We start from the raw sequence: 16,946 nt of genomic DNA, 5'->3' as shown, positions 1-16,946 counted from the left end.
AAGCCCTGTGGCCTCATCATCCCAGGATAGTCACTGACCTTTTCTGAACACCAGATGCCACATGCTTACCAGCCATTTAAGTTTACCTCAGCAACCTGATCTAGTGGGTAGCCTCCCGGCCCATGGAGAGGGGTCGAAGTTAGATGATCTTTAAAGTCCCTTCCATGCCAAGCCATTCTCTGATTCTACGGTTTATGATTCTATACTTCTGCTTGTCCTTTTGGTTCGTGTTCACTTCCAGGCACAAGCCTATACTTTTCTGCTTCCTTGAATTTCTCTATCTTGAATTATACTTTCTGACTTCATCCTGAGTTTAACCCCGTCAAGAACAATGTGATGGGAAAATGAAGATTACAGATAAAGCAACCTTATTTAATCATACTCACATTGGCTTTATAAGCATAAAACATTATTGCAAAATAGTACAATTATAAAATCGCAATAAGTCCCACCACTTTAATCCCTACTAAGTTTCACACTTTCTCTGTCATTTTTCAGTGCTTCAAACTAGGTGAAGTCCCTTCTGTCAGCATCACTCCAGAGAATTTTATTTTTCCCATGAATCAAGATAAGGCAACCCAGTTACCAACCCATAATCAAATGCTTTTCCTAATACTTCTCTACTGTCAGATAGTTCGTTAACTTACTTAAGTTCAGTACTTAACACCTTCTCAGGTCGTGTTCTCACTTGTACTTATCTCCCATGTATTTCAGGTAGTAAAGTTCCCTTTTAAGGAGGTGCATTCACTCCAGAGGTTTGTTGGTTCTATTAATTAAGCATTACTTAGGTATTAACCACTAAGCATTGGACCTTTCTTTGGAAGAACCAAAAAATTTACTCATTTGCCAACAGACCAATTATTTTTACCCAAACCTTTAAAAAATTTAATACAGGATTTTTTACGTCAACAAAAGTTCACAAGAAAATATGAGCAAATATTCTCTTTATTTTGTGAGAAAAATGTAAGTTCTAAGACTTTTTAGCTGAAAGAAACAAAAGGACCTGTAGCTTCTCAGCAAAATTCCTGTAGAAAATGTAGATAAAACTAGAAAATGATTCATTTCCCTTAAAAGTTTTCTGCTGCAAATATGCACATTTCACAAGCCACTTTTGACAAATTGATACTGTTGAAAAAGTTGGTAATTTATTGATTTTATTCAGTGTGAGCATTCATGCATTCTTAATGAGGTGAATGAGCTAGGTGACAAAGGGCAGTGCTGACACATTTTCTACCCTACCTCTATTTAGAGAAGGGCGGGGAGAGAACTACTGCAACTGAAACTTGATCATAAGCATCATACATACAAAATGAAGCAAACACCTTCCTGTTGAAGCTGTCAGACATATTCATATGTTTGAAGAATGATTCTTTCTGTGAACTTACAGTAGCAAAATAATTAAAAACTTGAAATAAAACAAGTTTAAAAATACTCTTATCAACTTTTTTATTTTATATTATTTTTTAAACTGAACAGGGTTGTATCTTACGCTTGTTATCCATCATTTTGGAAGCATCACTTGGATCCACCAGGTGAAAATCACTGTTATGTGTCAAGTGAATATGGACAAAACTATACAAGTGGGCCATGCCCCAATGATTTAGAAGAATCCAATCGGCTATACCGCTGTGGCTCTCACTACAGGGTCTCTTCAAAAGTAAGTTCATGCTGTGCACTCATCCTGTCATTATGTTTTTTCCTTTGGGAAAAAATATCTGGCATGTGGAAATATGTCTGTTTTACTTGAAGAGTGATAGAGTGAGTCTTCATTTTTATTGCCTTTGTCTTTTCAGAATTGGTTTAAATTTCCTACTTTTTTTTTTTGTTTTATGTTATCTCTTCAAAGAGACGTTGCTTTGTGGTCCTATAGGAAATAGATAAGAAATTATGCAGCTGGAACCGTGTATTAGTGATTCTTAAACATGTTTCTGAAGGTTTTGCTCATTTGGTAAACCAAATATTCTGTAGCAGAAATACAAGTACAATGACATATTTTTTATGCATCTATATACATATGTATACAATGATAAATTAGTATGTGTTTTTTAAGTAATTTAACAGAATGTATTTTCTTCCCTTGCTGTCTCTGCTGCTGCTTCCCTCCCATCAGGAAACCGATATAATGGAAGAAATCATGGACAAAGGACCAGTGCAAGGTATGGTAAGTTTGAAAGATGTTAATATTGTTATTGAAATAATCAATGTACAATGATCTTGTATCAAAGTATTAGAAATCATAAGTTACATTCCACAGTGAATAAAAGAGGCATATGCACAGACTCCAGCATTTATGTAACTTTTGTTGTGTAAGGAGCCCTCCTGCAACAAAGGACTCAAGTCCTAGTGCAATAAAGAGACTTCAGCAGGGAGTGAGGGGAGGGAGAAGAGTTAGTTGTTTAGCTTGATTGGTTGCAGCCATGAATGATGCTGACATCATCTGGGGATTTGGAAAGGGCATTGTGCAAGATGTCCACCTCATGGATGGATGACCAGTGCAAAACCAGGGGACCTCTACATTTCTACTGACCTCAAGTATAGAATGAATGATCACAGCCTCCAATTCATTATTAAAATCTTCATTATTAGATATAATTCATTTCAGTGCATCATGGTGTTGAAGTTACTTCTTACAGCTTGTTAGGTGGGCAGCTGCAATCTGAAGCTGAGCCTTAACAAGATCAATAATATTAGTCTATGTTCTGCCCAACTTTGTTTGCTAAAGGGAAATGTTCTTTCCCATGCTGCATTTGGTGAACATAGTATTTCCACTGATTTCAAGAACATGCTAAAAGTGGGATCCTGAAGATAAAATTTCAGATCACTCTCTAATATTGCATTCCTAAAATATGTACACACAGTTTGCTAAATTAATCTGCCCATACTAAATATTCCATATAAAGTAATCTAGATTCAGCCATTTGATACATTAAACCACTCAATAATTCATATGATTTTGGTATGTCAATGATTTTTCAGAGAAAGTGTCTGTATGAGGTAAAGCTAATGTTGTATGTGGAAAATTAGATCTAAAGGAGAGCATATGTCTGAGAGTGTCTATTGCTGGGTGAAATTGCTTTCCATACTTTCCTTTTGCTGTAATGAGAATCTTAACTGAGTCACAGTTATGATCCAGTAATTTGTCACTTTTTTTCCTCAAAGCACCCTGCAAGTGTTCTTCAGCTTCTGAAAATTATTTTCCGTTTTTCCTTCACCTGTCATTCTTCAAGAACTTACAAAGTGCTAATGGCTAATCTTATCTAATGTAATAAGTAATAGTTAATAGCTTGAAAACATTTGAGAATCTTTCAAGATAATGACATAGAAAGTGATCTTTTTTGAAGATGAATATACTTGGATTTTTGTGCATATTTAGCATTAAGAATAATATGTATATTTTCAGCAATTATGAAACAGTAGACATAGAAAGGTAATTAAAAACTTTCTAATGCAGCTTTAAAGTTTGAATGACAATTTATCTCATCAAACATAATTGTTTTATTTGATGATGCGATCCAGGAACTGAGTGATTAGCAGTTTCAGGTACAAATGATGAAAAAGTTTTTTAAAAAAATCAGTATTCAAATAAACACAGTGAAGATTATTAATTCTTTGAAAACTTTCAAATGGGCATTTAAATACTACCCACAACATTCTTTAATGGAAATGCTCTGAATAGTTACTGTGCTGACATAGGATAACATTCTCTTCTGTCACATTACTCAGTCTCAACCAAAAGAAAAGTGAACACATCGTTGGTAATACATAAAGTTTTCAACCCTAACAAGTATTGAAAACTTGTAATTTCAGCTATCGTGATTTTGGAAATAAAGGAGTATCCGATTTGCTGCCACAATAAAAAGATCTGGAGAAAGCACTAAGCTACGTTAATGTGCAGTGTTACCCCCTTTTTTTTCTTCTGGTAGCAACCAAATTTTTGGGTTTGTATCTTCACGTGTCTAAGACACATGGATTCTAATTTAAGAATTTTGTGCAGAGGTATCAATAGTAGAACAAATCTTATAATCTGTTGTATTTATACATGGACCTGACAGCTCAGCATGACAGGTAGTTCATGCATGACAGGTAGTTCATGCATAAGCTACAGTAAGATATTAAAAATTGCTGCCTCTTCTGATTCATTAATAATTAATCCATTCATTTTGGAAAATGAAAAAGTATCTGTGATGTGGGATAGTACACTGCTGGTTGGTGTAGTGTGATCATCTCATCCCACCCAAGTCACAGTCCAGATCAGAACATTGTCACTGAGTAAATAAAAACATCTCAGTGCTTGATTTTGAGTTATCATCTCTGTTTACTCTACACTTCATGTACCTAGTTCCTGATTAATTTGCAGGGTATGTATATATGTACAGATAAGTATATATACGTATACACAAAAATGTATACAACTATACACATATCTGCACACACACACCATATGTGTAGATTTAATACACAATCAGCTGAAATTCTTTCATGTAGACTAAATCATTCTGGAAACACACTTCAGAAATTTCTATTTCATTTCAGTGAAAGTAATTTAGGTATGATGTTTCTTCAAAGAGCCAAGAACATGCTTTTGATTTAGAGGTACTCTACAGAGTAAGTTGTTTCCTGAAATTGAACATATAGATCTTGATATAGTGGTACAGGAACATCCAGAGGAGTTAAACTCCTAGATCTATACACTAGTGAGCCTGGGGGCAGAGGGAAGGGGTAAACCTTTACAGAAAACTCTAGTGGAGTCCTGACCTTGCAACTAGAAAGCAAGAGTAAAGCTTGTGCTATTTTCCCCTTGGTCAGTTGCTGTCAGTATCTGTGAGCTCTGGTTCTGCAGACAGCTCTGGCAGAAGCTGTAGCGTTAAGTCAATTTAATTTATTTATTTATTCTTACTTAACTGATATAATTCTCCCCAAGACTTGCCACTTAGCATCATGGTTTCTAATTCACTGTGTTGCTATCTGCATACATTTTGGATGTGAATTAACTAGCAATGAATATTTTCAGCCAAGTTTCATGGGTAGGTGGGTTTGTCGTGTTTTGAGCTGTTCTTTGCCTTCCCATCTTCTTCCCCCCTAAAATTTGTGGAAGTATTTTGTTTTCAGCCAACTTGATAGAGGCCAAGAGGTCATAACGACAGTTAATTTCCTTCAAGTTTATGACAATATGCAGCTAGGGGAAAGTAATTTGAAAACATTCCAGATGAAAAAACTGCAGCACGAGCTCGACTTACTGGGTGATTCAGATCTATACCAGACACGTATGTTATAAATGCTCCAACCACATTAAAATTGTCAATGAAACTAGTACTTTATTGAAATCCCAAGGCGCAAGACTTTAGGACGGGGTTTCTTTAATTCTCATGTTCAAAGCTGTGTGGCAGTCTGTGTGTTAAAATCATAAGCTAAATGTAGGCTGAAGTTAAGCTTGTATTTATGCTTCTGATTAGGTAATGTAAGTCTGGAAAATATTTTCTTGTCTCTGGATCTTGTAACCCACCAAGTAACAAAGCAAATGGTACTATGGTGGCAGAACTGGAAAGAAGCCAAAATAATTTCCTTAAAAATCAAATAACTGATATTCCTCTGAAATAATGAATAGTTATAAAATGCAAATTGTAATATTCATTCTCTTGCACAAAATTTCCAGTTCATCAGCTCTTTGGCCTTATGTTGTTATTGACACAGTTTTTTGCTCCACTTTTCTACAATACTTTCTACTGAAAGTCGGCAGGAATATAGGTACAGAAAATCCATTTTTCCATAAGGATATTCCAGTGTACTTGATGAACTCTATATGAGGTTCAGAAAAAGCCATACAAATCAGCACTCTGCCATATTTCACAGGATGTTATATACATGGATAAACATCGACTGTTAAATACTTTTCTTGACTATGCAGATGCTTGTCAGAACTGAGGATTTTATGCATGAACCTTGAGGAGATTTGTCTTATTGGACTGGATTCGATTGGAATTGACAAAACTTGTGTAAGCCTTCAAGAGGAGATATCTCTTCTTACTGTATTGGAATAAGTCCATGATAGGGAGTTCCCATGACAGGGAAAGCCAAGTAATTTGATAAGAGACCTTTGAGAGACAGGTGCTGCAATATTTTGCCTAATTTACTCGCAGTAGGGAACTTCTGAGCAATTAGTAATTACTCTAATTATAAAGTACATTTATACAGTACAACACACACACAAAAAAAATCTCATTGATAAAATCCAAGGAGCAAACTACAGTACAAGAAATATTTACTGACTGTGCTATTTTTCCTATTGTTTTTCTTTTAGCTATAATGAAAGTGTATGAAGATTTTTTCCTTTACAAAGAAGGGATCTACAGACACTCCTACAAAGCAGGTTCCAAATGGAAAACACATTCAGTCAAACTCCTTGGGTGAGTAAAACATATTCTTTTACCCTTTTCTCTGCTAGTTATGAACTTAGTAAAACGTTATTTCCCAGTTTGGAACCCAATGGCTTCATTGTCAGAGGTGTAACGCTGTTACCTTCCAATGTAAGATTATTGTTGCTTCATTTTTCAATATCTGAGAATTTCAGAAATCACTGGAAAGAGCTATAGACCTATGACTTTTTAATCCACTCCAACATTTACTCTAAGACTTCAAATACAGTGGTTTATAGAATAACATGTTTTGGTGCGTGCTCACATATCTTCCATGTACACAGCAAGTTAAGAACAAAACAGAAATGATTAAATTGAAGCACGTCACCAAGCAGAATGCAAAGTGAAATATAAAAATTGCCAGTGGCTTCCTAAGTAACAAGCACAGGTGTGCTTACACAGCAGTCTGGGCTCTCCATACCCATACAGAAATAAGCTGCTGCTAGGGTGCTGGTTATTTTATCTGGGATGCACAAGAAATACACACCTAGGTCTGAAACTGCTGCAGAAGAATATGAATAATACACCAGTGGATCTTCCCTCAAATGTAGAACAGTGCCACTGTATTGAGATGACAAGTATCTAACAATGTGCATGCACTTGAATTACAGAATACACCTCAGGCCTCTTTTCTCTGGCATGGAGGGAATATACAAGGATGCACTTATTAAATCACTGAGTGAATAGTTACATAGACAAATGACTAGAGATAAGCCTCAAACAAATATTTTGTAGGCGATCTAGAATATCAAATAAATAATTATTCAGGCCTGTGCTAGGAAGATTGCTGAGACTATCTTCAACATGTAGTTCAAGAAAATAATGTAGTGAAATAAATTGCATTTTGTACCTGTGATCTTAGTGAAGATACCTTTGCAAAGGACAAGGAAATGCTTACGGTTGTGCAAAATGCTGGCTAGGAATTATGAATGTGCCTGCTAGTGACACAGCAGCAGAGAGAAGCAGCAGGCTTATACAGGATCAGCCTTGAGCCTATACAGTTGCAAAAAGTATTGACTCAGACTAATAGAGGAAAAGCTCCTGAAGTAAATGTTATGAAGCAAGGAAAGTGAGAAATTGGCATGGACTATGGAACAGAGGACTGCATTAGGAAAAGATGTTTAAAAATGAGAGCCTGTATATGTTGGTTTATGTATATATATTTAAGGTATATCTGAAAGATAAATTAATAAAATTAAACTATAAAATTTACACTACAGTTTGAATACCTCAGTTCAAGGATGAGCTGCTATGGAACTGTGGGTGCAGATTCTGGGAGACCTATGCTTGGTGAAAATGTAGGGTGGTAATAACTTTTCCCTCAGAGGAATATATGCTGAGCAATTTACAGAGGGGAGTGATTAGACAACACTGGCACAGGGGGGAAATGTGATGGCTGAGAAGGGAGAAAGAGGGCTGTTAATGTGTTGAAGTGGCTGTTGATTTAAATGGGAACTGATAGACTGTGCATGGGAAAGTTAACCCTTAGGTAAGGAGCCATTTATGAGCAAAACAATGAAAGCCTTGACTTAGACCAGCAGCTTCCTAGAGGTGATCATGTTGACTGGTTGGTGCAAAACACTGAGTAGGAGGAAAGGCAAGTGGTCTAATATGCCAAAGGACACAAGCAAGAAAGTGAAGGAAAAAGAAGAAAAGTGAAGGTAAAGAAACCTCAGGCTGTTAGGAGGTCAATATGGTGGAAATGCATTTACTTACTTATTTTCACTGAAAATTGCTGAAGTATCCAATGGATCCAACAATATAAAGAATTACCCATCCTTCCGTTTTCTAACGTATAAGTGTTCTGACTGCTGAGATTATGCCACATAAATATCTGCAGAAGTGTTTAACTGTAAAATTGGATCCAGGTTTGACAAGTTGGAGGGTGTTAGATCCCAAGACCAGGTGTGCTTAAATTTCTAGCAATGATAAATCCAGTGATAAAATGTGACTCTGCACTATGAAGTCTAAAACAGTTTTGAAAAGACTTACATGTCTTCAGGATAAAACTGTCATTTTTTCATATCATTCAATAGTTTGAACTAATTTGAATGTAAAATATATGGCCCGGATATAAGCTATTTGCCATTCTTTGCTTGGTTTTTGTTGTTGTTTTGTTGTTGATTTTTTTTTTCAAAGGACAATGCAAACTCCTTGACCTAAATAAAAACTCATGAGAATCTAATTAAAGTTGAACATGAAACAAAAATATTGATGATGGTTTTCATTCTGATTCACAGAAATGGTTTCTAGAGAGAGAAAAAGGGGTAGACATGATGATGTATGGTAAAAAAAAAAATGCAGCTTTGTACAGGCTGATATTTATAGTAATCTGATTTTTCATTTATGACTCCTTCTGTACAAAAGAGTCAATATTTGTAAAAGGCAGCTATAATAATGATTGACCATATTGAACTGATATTTGCAAAATCTAAAACATTTTTGAAAGTGCCATAAGCTGCTCATGCATTCAACTACATATAAGGTAGAGGAGTGTTATAAAATGGAAAGAAATTTTAGTGAAGCTTTCCAGAGCTATTTTTAACAAAAACAGATTTGCACATAGAAACTGTCTAACTGATCACTGAATCATAAGAATTGTGAATTAATTGACTGAATTCCATTGACTGAATTCCATTGTTGTGCAATTTAAAATTGTTAGCTATTTTCTATCATTTTAAGGCTTCTATTTCATAAAACCAGCTCTGATAGAACGATGAATCTTTCTCCAGTGAGGCAGTGTGTAACCTCAGGCTCAAGGAGAGAATGGGAAAACAACTGCATGGAAGCATGAAAGCAAAATATGGAGCAGCCAGGTGGAGGCAGTTGAAGGTAGCAGACGGTTTGGGTTAGAACGTGGTCTCTGTGGACAGTAAAACAGGGCTTTCAGGAGGCAGGACTGGCCTGCTGACATTTCGAGAGAGTAGGATCTCTCAAGCAGTTTCTGTGTCTTGTCTGCAGAGGCAGGGAGGTAAGCAGAAAAAGTGAATAATGGAGACTGGGATTCATAAGAGCTAAGTTTTGATGTGTAAAATTTAGATGTCATATCTCTGCTAGGCAGTCATGATTCTCTTTATCATCCATGGCTGTTGATCTGCTCTTTCCTACCTATCTGTCTTTAAGTGAATCGAATTGCTTTGTTGGATCCTATTTCTTTTTGTTGACTATAAAAGAACCCCTGAGGATAATGTCAGACTTGCAGAGCTAACATTAAAACGTCTACGCTAGATTAGATGAATCCCACTTGTAAAGGCATTATAAAGTAACTTAAACAACAAACTGACTGGTGCATTATATTTGTAGTAAGATAGTATCTTCAAGATGTCTTGCATATATATGTTTGTATATATGTACACACACACAAGGATTTATGTGTATATACACATATATTTACAACTCAAATCACACCATAATGAGAACAAGCTAAAGAAGCACAAAAAACCTACGAAGAACAAAAGGGAAAAAGGAAGACAAATTGGTTGAATTTAGCAATTTTCACATTTTCAGCTGCACTCATTTTAAGAATACTAATGACTGAAAAATGATGTGAAACTGTACTCTTTATCCCAAGTATCATAAAAACAGACTAAATTCCTATCAAAGAGGAACTTGGTTGCTGATTTACCTACCAGATCTAGACTTTTAAGTTGGAGTTGCCAAACGAACATGTCAAGTCTATTCTATAGCAGATTCTTTATAAAACTAGTCCACCTTTTCTTCCACTTTTTTTCCTAGTTTTCTACTCCTCTGACCTTCTTAATTCCACTCAGGAAAATATGACAGGAGAGAAAAAGAATGTTTATAGGGATAAAAAAGAGTGAGAGCGAGGCAGGTTTGGATATGGTGTAAAGATGTCAAAGTCTATAACTATAGAGGAAGTACATTGGTTTAAGTAGCTACGCCTCTAGATCAAATATTTCTTTTTTTTTTTTTTAAAAGATAGGCATAACATAGTAAAGAATCTATCACTAATTTCTGAAACCTGCTCAGACAAATTCTCCCTCAGCCTTATTCCTCTGCATCAGTTTAGCATCAGGGCCAGGCTATAATATCTGATCTGTCCACACAAAGAACTGCATCTGCTGCTCCCCTGACACTGAAAAATTCAGAAAGGCCTTAAAAAAGGCCAAGTCTTTGGCTACAATCAAATCTATGAACTGTCACCTTAAAGATCGGAGCAAGAATAATTGTATTAAAAGCCTTAGATACTGATTCATGAACAAGATAGATTTTCAGATATGTAGAAGATGCTCAGAATGACAAAGGACTTTCATAAGAGGACACCAAGAGATGTACATTAATAGGAAACAAATTTCCCTTCTATTTTTATCAGTGATTCACTGTAAGCTTTAAATTCAATAATGCACCAGACTAAATGGCATTGGAACAACTATGCCCTGAAAAAGCATGGGCTGAATTCATTGCTTCTTTACACAAAGAGGCACACTAATGGAGATAAAATTGACACGTGAAGCAAAAACCTGTATTTTAGCATTGAGGGGCTAGTCAGACAGAGCAACAGCACTTTAACATTTAATACAAAATTAAATGACTCATCTGTGTGAAGTCCAAAGGCTTAAAAAAGATGCCCATGACTACTGTTATTGACGCTCCAATTTTTGGCTTTACAGATATTGTTTTACTCTTAATTTTCCTACTCATTCGTCCTTATTCCACCTCAGACTCTTAATAACCAAGAGGCATCATCTTAAACCACCAAAAGTCATAACCCAAATTATTTTCTTCCCAGCTAAAGAAACTTTGGGATGAGTACCCTTTTTCTTTCATGAGAAATAAGTTCATTTTCTCTAATTTCTTTCTCTTTATTTCAGGCAATCAATATCAGATACTACAGTTTAAAAAACTGAACAGCAACACACAAAAATATTTTACAGCAAAGATAAATACAAGATCACAGGGAAAAGATACACAATGTTTAGCAATTCTTGCTGTTAAATTCATGAGACTGTTTCCTATACAATTTGTTATGACAGATTTGTGGGAATGATTTAACTACTGACTCACTGATGATTTCACTCATCTCTCATGCTAAAATGTCCAGGCAAAACCATAGGTTCAAATTCCAGTAGCCGTTTTCTGAAAAATTTTGTCTGGCAGAGAACACTAGTCAGTGACTCTGACCTTAAAAATCAAAGATTAAGAACACAATTGTTCTCTAATTTAGTAGATTAAAATCCTAGTCTTTAAGAAGGTACTGTGTTTTTGTGTACCTGCAGGTATTCAAGAACAGGACATGCCCTACCATAGTTATGTTTTTTTTGTTTGTTTGTTTGTTTGTTTGTTTTTTTGGCCTGGTATTATCATGACAATTATACAACCAGGTCCAGGGAAGAAGTGAGATGAAAAGTTTCAGAATGCAAGTGCTTGTGGCCTGCTCTCTTTTTATTTGTAGAAGAAGGTACTGTGACCCTCATATGAAAGCAGAACTTTTCTATTAAAATAAACCAGGTCAAGATGAGAGGACTGAGTAATCTTTGTATCATCTTCCTCAGTATATGTAGTCTGTGGGAAGACAGTCATTTTGCAAAGAAATTTCTTTCTTTTTTTTTTCTTTTGGCCAGTGTGGTGACACTAAAATAACATTGCCTACATAGAAAACACAGTATTAGGTGGACAAATGAGCCCATTTTATTAGCATTGGCTGGGGTCAGCACTTAGGAGAGATGTGTCTTCAGGAGTTATTCTTCTCTCTTGATTGCAGAATGGTTCTTTTCCTAATTCAAAGTCTCAGTTAACATAAATTGAATGGGATGAATTTGGACTACACCAAGTCATTTTTGATCACCAGCTACTTTGGGGGGATGGAAAGAGTCAGAAATATCTCATTAAACATATAACCATATAAATAATGTGATTTATATTGTATCGGAAATTATAAAAGGTTTTTTAGTTTACCATTTGACCTGAAGATCTCTGTGAATGTAGAAATAACTATTTGAATTAAAAAAAAAAGAGCATTAAGAAAAAGTAACAATATGAGTCTTATATTTTGTATGTAACTTTAAAAACAGAATACATGCAATGTTTCCTTCATAATTCTTTTGAGTATGCTGTTTTTAAAGACTTATATCTGTGCTTCATCTTATTCAAAGAAATGTGACATGATCTTCAATGTGCACACTCTTAAGAAAGCCAGGGAGAAGCCATGGCAAAAAAGTGAAACAAACAAACAGCAACAGAGATAAATCTTGACATTATTCCTGCAAACTGGGAGTTTTGTCATTGACTTCAGTGAATCCAGAATTCAACCTAACTTGGAAACTGCAACTGTGAATTAAAGCTGATAGAAAAAGAATTACAGAGTGATATAAAATAGCATTTTACTGTTTGTGTATTTTTGATCGTAAGATGGGGATGGTAAGTATGTAAGAAGAATCTGTTCTAGATATAAGTTGTTGGATGGAAGAAATTATAAAGATGATGCAGAATGCTGATTCCTAGAGCATCTGTGTTCAGTAAACAGTTTAACTCCTAAGTTAATGCAAAACATTGACCTCCAAATCCACTGCATGAATCTTGAGCTTGAGATTTTAGCTCACATTTGTCTCATTTTCCTTCACTCTTATGGCCTTATTTCTTTTTAGTTGACATCTTCACTCTTAAGGAGTCAGTTAGTATATATTTCAGAATGCTCTCCAGATCTCTTCACTCTATTTGCTGTTAACAGCATTTTACTTGCCAAGCTGAATGTAAGCACATTAGGATCTAGTCTCTGTCCTCCTACAAAACTGACTACACCTCCATTTTAAAGCAAATGCTGATAGCTCTTCTTGTTTTTTAGGTTATACTTCTAGTTTTGTTCTGTATTCAATGATATTTAACTATGAGCTGCTTCATTTTCCCTGAAACTTGTTTTATTCCTCCTGTGCCTCATGAGGTCCATCTACATTGTACTAATGCAGACTCTTGAAAAAGAAACTAAAGAATGTTCAAACAAAACCAATTTCCATGCTTTGAAAAACTCTCCATATTCTAGTTTTTTTTTTTTTTTTTTTTTTTAATGTCACACATTGTTGTGCATTCAGAGCCTACTTCTACTGTATTAATATCAAGGGAAAATTACTACTGAAAAAGACAACCTCAGAATTGGACAAAAAAATTATGAAAATCCTTTTATGGAAGAATGCACGTGCTTATGCTTTTATCTAAGGAGTGCAAGAATTGTGTTTTCAAAGCAAGTTGGAATTGATGTCCCTTGAGGAGTATTTTGCTTATTTTTTTTCTCCCAAAGGGGACTGAATACAGGTTGGTGAAATTATTTCTTTTTATTCGAGGTTATTTTCAGTTGAAGATCATGAATGTTTTGTTTGGCAAAACTAAGTACTACATTTTTAACAGAATAGATTTGCCACAGAAAATAAAACTCCATTTTTATGTAATTTTCTATAACTAATAAGCAGACCTTCTCCTTAATGATTCCTTAAAATTGTTTCTTGTTCTTAATAAAAATGGAAATTCTGTAGAGGGTAATGTTGAAAGCTTTTCCAAAAAATACCAAAGGTTGGGACATCAGCGGTCTAAAGCTTTGTTAAAAATAAGCCTAATAGATTCCTTGTCTCTGTGAGTAATGAGGTCCAGCATTTGTTTGCATTTGAAATGTCATTCATTTAAAGTAAATATCAAGATGGAATAATCACAAGAGCAAGAGACAAAAAGTGCTTTTAGATTATTTTGGTCATTTTCCAGAAAATGTAATATTGTTCTCTGTAGGATGTTGTCCAAGAATCTGTCAAGTCACTTTTAAAAGTCTCTGTCATTTCCCCTTGGGAACAATTCCCCTGGGATTTAAATTACTTCATTATCAGGAGATTTTTCCTTGATGTTTTCTTTCCTTGATTTCTTCCCACTCTTCTATCTACAGACTAATATACAACATTGAATTCTCTCTTTCTCCTTGGGCTTTGAGCCCTACACATATCTAGGTTGCTAATTATTGTATATATATTTTTCTCAGTTCCTCATACAAATAGAATCATAGAAACATATAATATCTTGAGTTAGAAGGGACCCACAAACATCATCTAGTCCAACCCTGTCTCCACATAAAGGAATGCCCAAAAATCTGACCATGTGCCTGAGATCATTGTCCAAACACTCCGTGAACTCTGACAGTCTCAGTGCCCTGCCCACTTTCCTGGGCAGCCTGTCCCAGTGCCCGACCACCTCTGGGTGCAGAACCTTTCCCTAACACCCAGCCTGACCCTCCCCTGTCCCAGCTCCATGCCGTTCCCTCGGGTCCTGTCGCTGTCCCCAGAGAGCAGAGCTCAGCGCCTGCCCCTCTGCTCCCCTCGTGAGGGAGCTGCAGGCCGCCATGAGGCCTCCCCTCAGCCTGCTCTGCTCTGGGATGAACAAACCAAGGGACCTCAGCCGCTCCTCATACATCTTGCCCTCTGGACCCTTCACCATCTTTGTTGCCCTCCTTTGGACACTCTAATAATTTTAGGTCCTTCTTACACTGTGATGCCCAAAACTGCATGCAGTACTCAAGTTGAGGCTGAACTAGTGCAGAGTAGTGGGGGATACCTGTTACATTTACTCTTAATTATTTCCAGTTGTGTCTTCTCAGATTTAGTGTAGTGCTCCAGTCATACACTGTACAGTTCTTCACTGAAAACATGCATGATCTTGCTTACATTTAATCCCAGCTTCTTACATTTCCTTTCTAGTGTTATTAACATACCTAAAGCAGATTCCGTGTCTAATTTGCTGCTCTCTATCACATCATTAGCATTTTCCCTCCAGCTTCCAAGGCCTTGGCTTTCCTGGAGATATTGGAAATCTCTGATTATTCAGCTAGGTCAGAATATCATTAGCAAGGAACATGTAGTTTGGATAGGTGTACTTTAGGAAAAATTGGTAGTGAATATATTGGCAGATCTACAGGATCTCAGGAATAAGCTGTCAGAAAAAAGAACTGTAGAAGGAGATATAATACTGACTGTATTAGACAAATTATATCAACTAACAACTCTGACAAATGTCAATTTTTTTATAAAGTAATGACAATCATTCATTAATTCCAACTGATTTTAACTTCTTGTCAAATATCAATATCCCTCAGACTCATGAATAGATTACTGTCTTTTTCTTTCTATAAAGATTACTTTCTGAAAGCAGATAATAGCAACAGGATTTACTCTTGTACTGAATCATTTTCAAATACAATGCCCATCACAAAGGGATTCTCTTCCATGATTAAGACTGCAATGCACAGATGTTATACAGTAAAAATTAAATAGTGTAATTTTCCCTCCCAATCTGTTGTTGATCCCTCAACCAGCTCTTGTTCTGAGCTATAAAGGAACATAAAATGCAGTCCAAATTAGTTTAACAACCTTTTTAGCACAATAAATTCCTGGTGTAATTTTGTTCAACCAAACTGTATCATCTATGATTTTGTGCTGTGTTGTGAGAAACTGATAAAATATTTTATGCCTTGTTGTTTATTATGATAACTTCACCCCCTCTCTAAATTCTTTGATTTTATCCCTAGTGATTTAAGAGCTACAGAATCCAAGTCCTTCAGTGTGTAGTGTCTTAATTCTCATAATTTATTCTGAAATTATGCACTACAGCTGTGTATATTTGGAAGCTGATATAGTCAATTTCTCCAACAAGTGGATGAAAATCTTTATTTAAAAAGCAAATCAGCTTTGATGACTTTTGGAATTCCAGGGTGAAATCTGACTGTAGAGTTTAAAAAATTAATTTTGCACGAGACTGAGAATGACTATTATTGTCTGTAGTTGTTTACAATTCATGTAAAATAGCACTCTACTTCCCTTTCATTTTTTTAGTACATGATTTATAATCCTTTACAATTTCATATTTAATTTATTGTGTTTGCAGTCTTCTATACCTACACCCCAACAGTCTTCTGAAGGCAATATTTTTTCTTCCTCATAACTGCTGTTTTTGTTTGTTGTTGTTGTTGTTCTTTTAGATGATATTTAATTCATATGAAGATTTTAAATTATTACTACTTTTATTAAAATATCACAGCACATTAGTAGCCTTGCTGATTCCCATTCCAATGCTTTATTCAGCATACATTTCCAAATAATTTCCAGTCTTCTCCTTCACTCTACTCACACTTCACTAGGCACTTATGTCAGGACTCAGTTTAAGATTCAGTTGCCTACTCGTATGGTTCAGCAGGTAAGTGTGATGTGCTACATATCCAAATTTTCATCTCAGAGATGGCGATCTAGACAACATAAGCAATGGAGTCTGGAGAGCAACTCAGTGACACCCGCTTGTGAATCCATCTGTTCCCTTTCCCCCAGGTAGTTAGTGCTGCCAGAAGTGGGAAGTTCCCACCTGGCTGTGTCTCCAAAAAGACATGGTTCTCTCATAGGTCCTGTGTCATGTCTGACAGAAACATGTAGATATTCCAGGCATCCTGAGGCATCTCAACACCCGGCCCTAGACACCTGCACTTAGTCAAGTGATTGGATCCCAATGTTTGCTACTGTGGGACACATACAGTTTCATTTCTTAATCTTGAGATGT

At 35.8% G+C, this 16,946-nt stretch overlaps 1 protein-coding gene across 1 annotated transcript in view; it reads left to right on the top strand.

Moving 5' to 3' along the window:
* The window catches only part of TINAG (tubulointerstitial nephritis antigen), a 48,553-nt gene that overhangs the window by 22,057 nt on the left and 9,550 nt on the right, over positions 1-16,946 (top strand). Inside the window, exons 7-9 of the mRNA XM_080586010.1 lie at positions 1,477-1,657; positions 2,111-2,156; positions 6,299-6,404. Of these exons, the coding sequence (XP_080442136.1) occupies positions 1,477-1,657; positions 2,111-2,156; positions 6,299-6,404 (333 nt within the window). The remainder of the gene's footprint in view (positions 1-1,476; positions 1,658-2,110; positions 2,157-6,298; positions 6,405-16,946) is intronic.

Source organism: Anser brachyrhynchus, assembly GCF_964034855.1.
Source record: "Anser brachyrhynchus genome assembly, chromosome: 3".
In the NCBI taxonomy this organism is placed as follows: domain Eukaryota; kingdom Metazoa; phylum Chordata; class Aves; order Anseriformes; family Anatidae; genus Anser; species Anser brachyrhynchus.
This window is presented reverse-complemented; position numbering and strand designations above follow the sequence as displayed.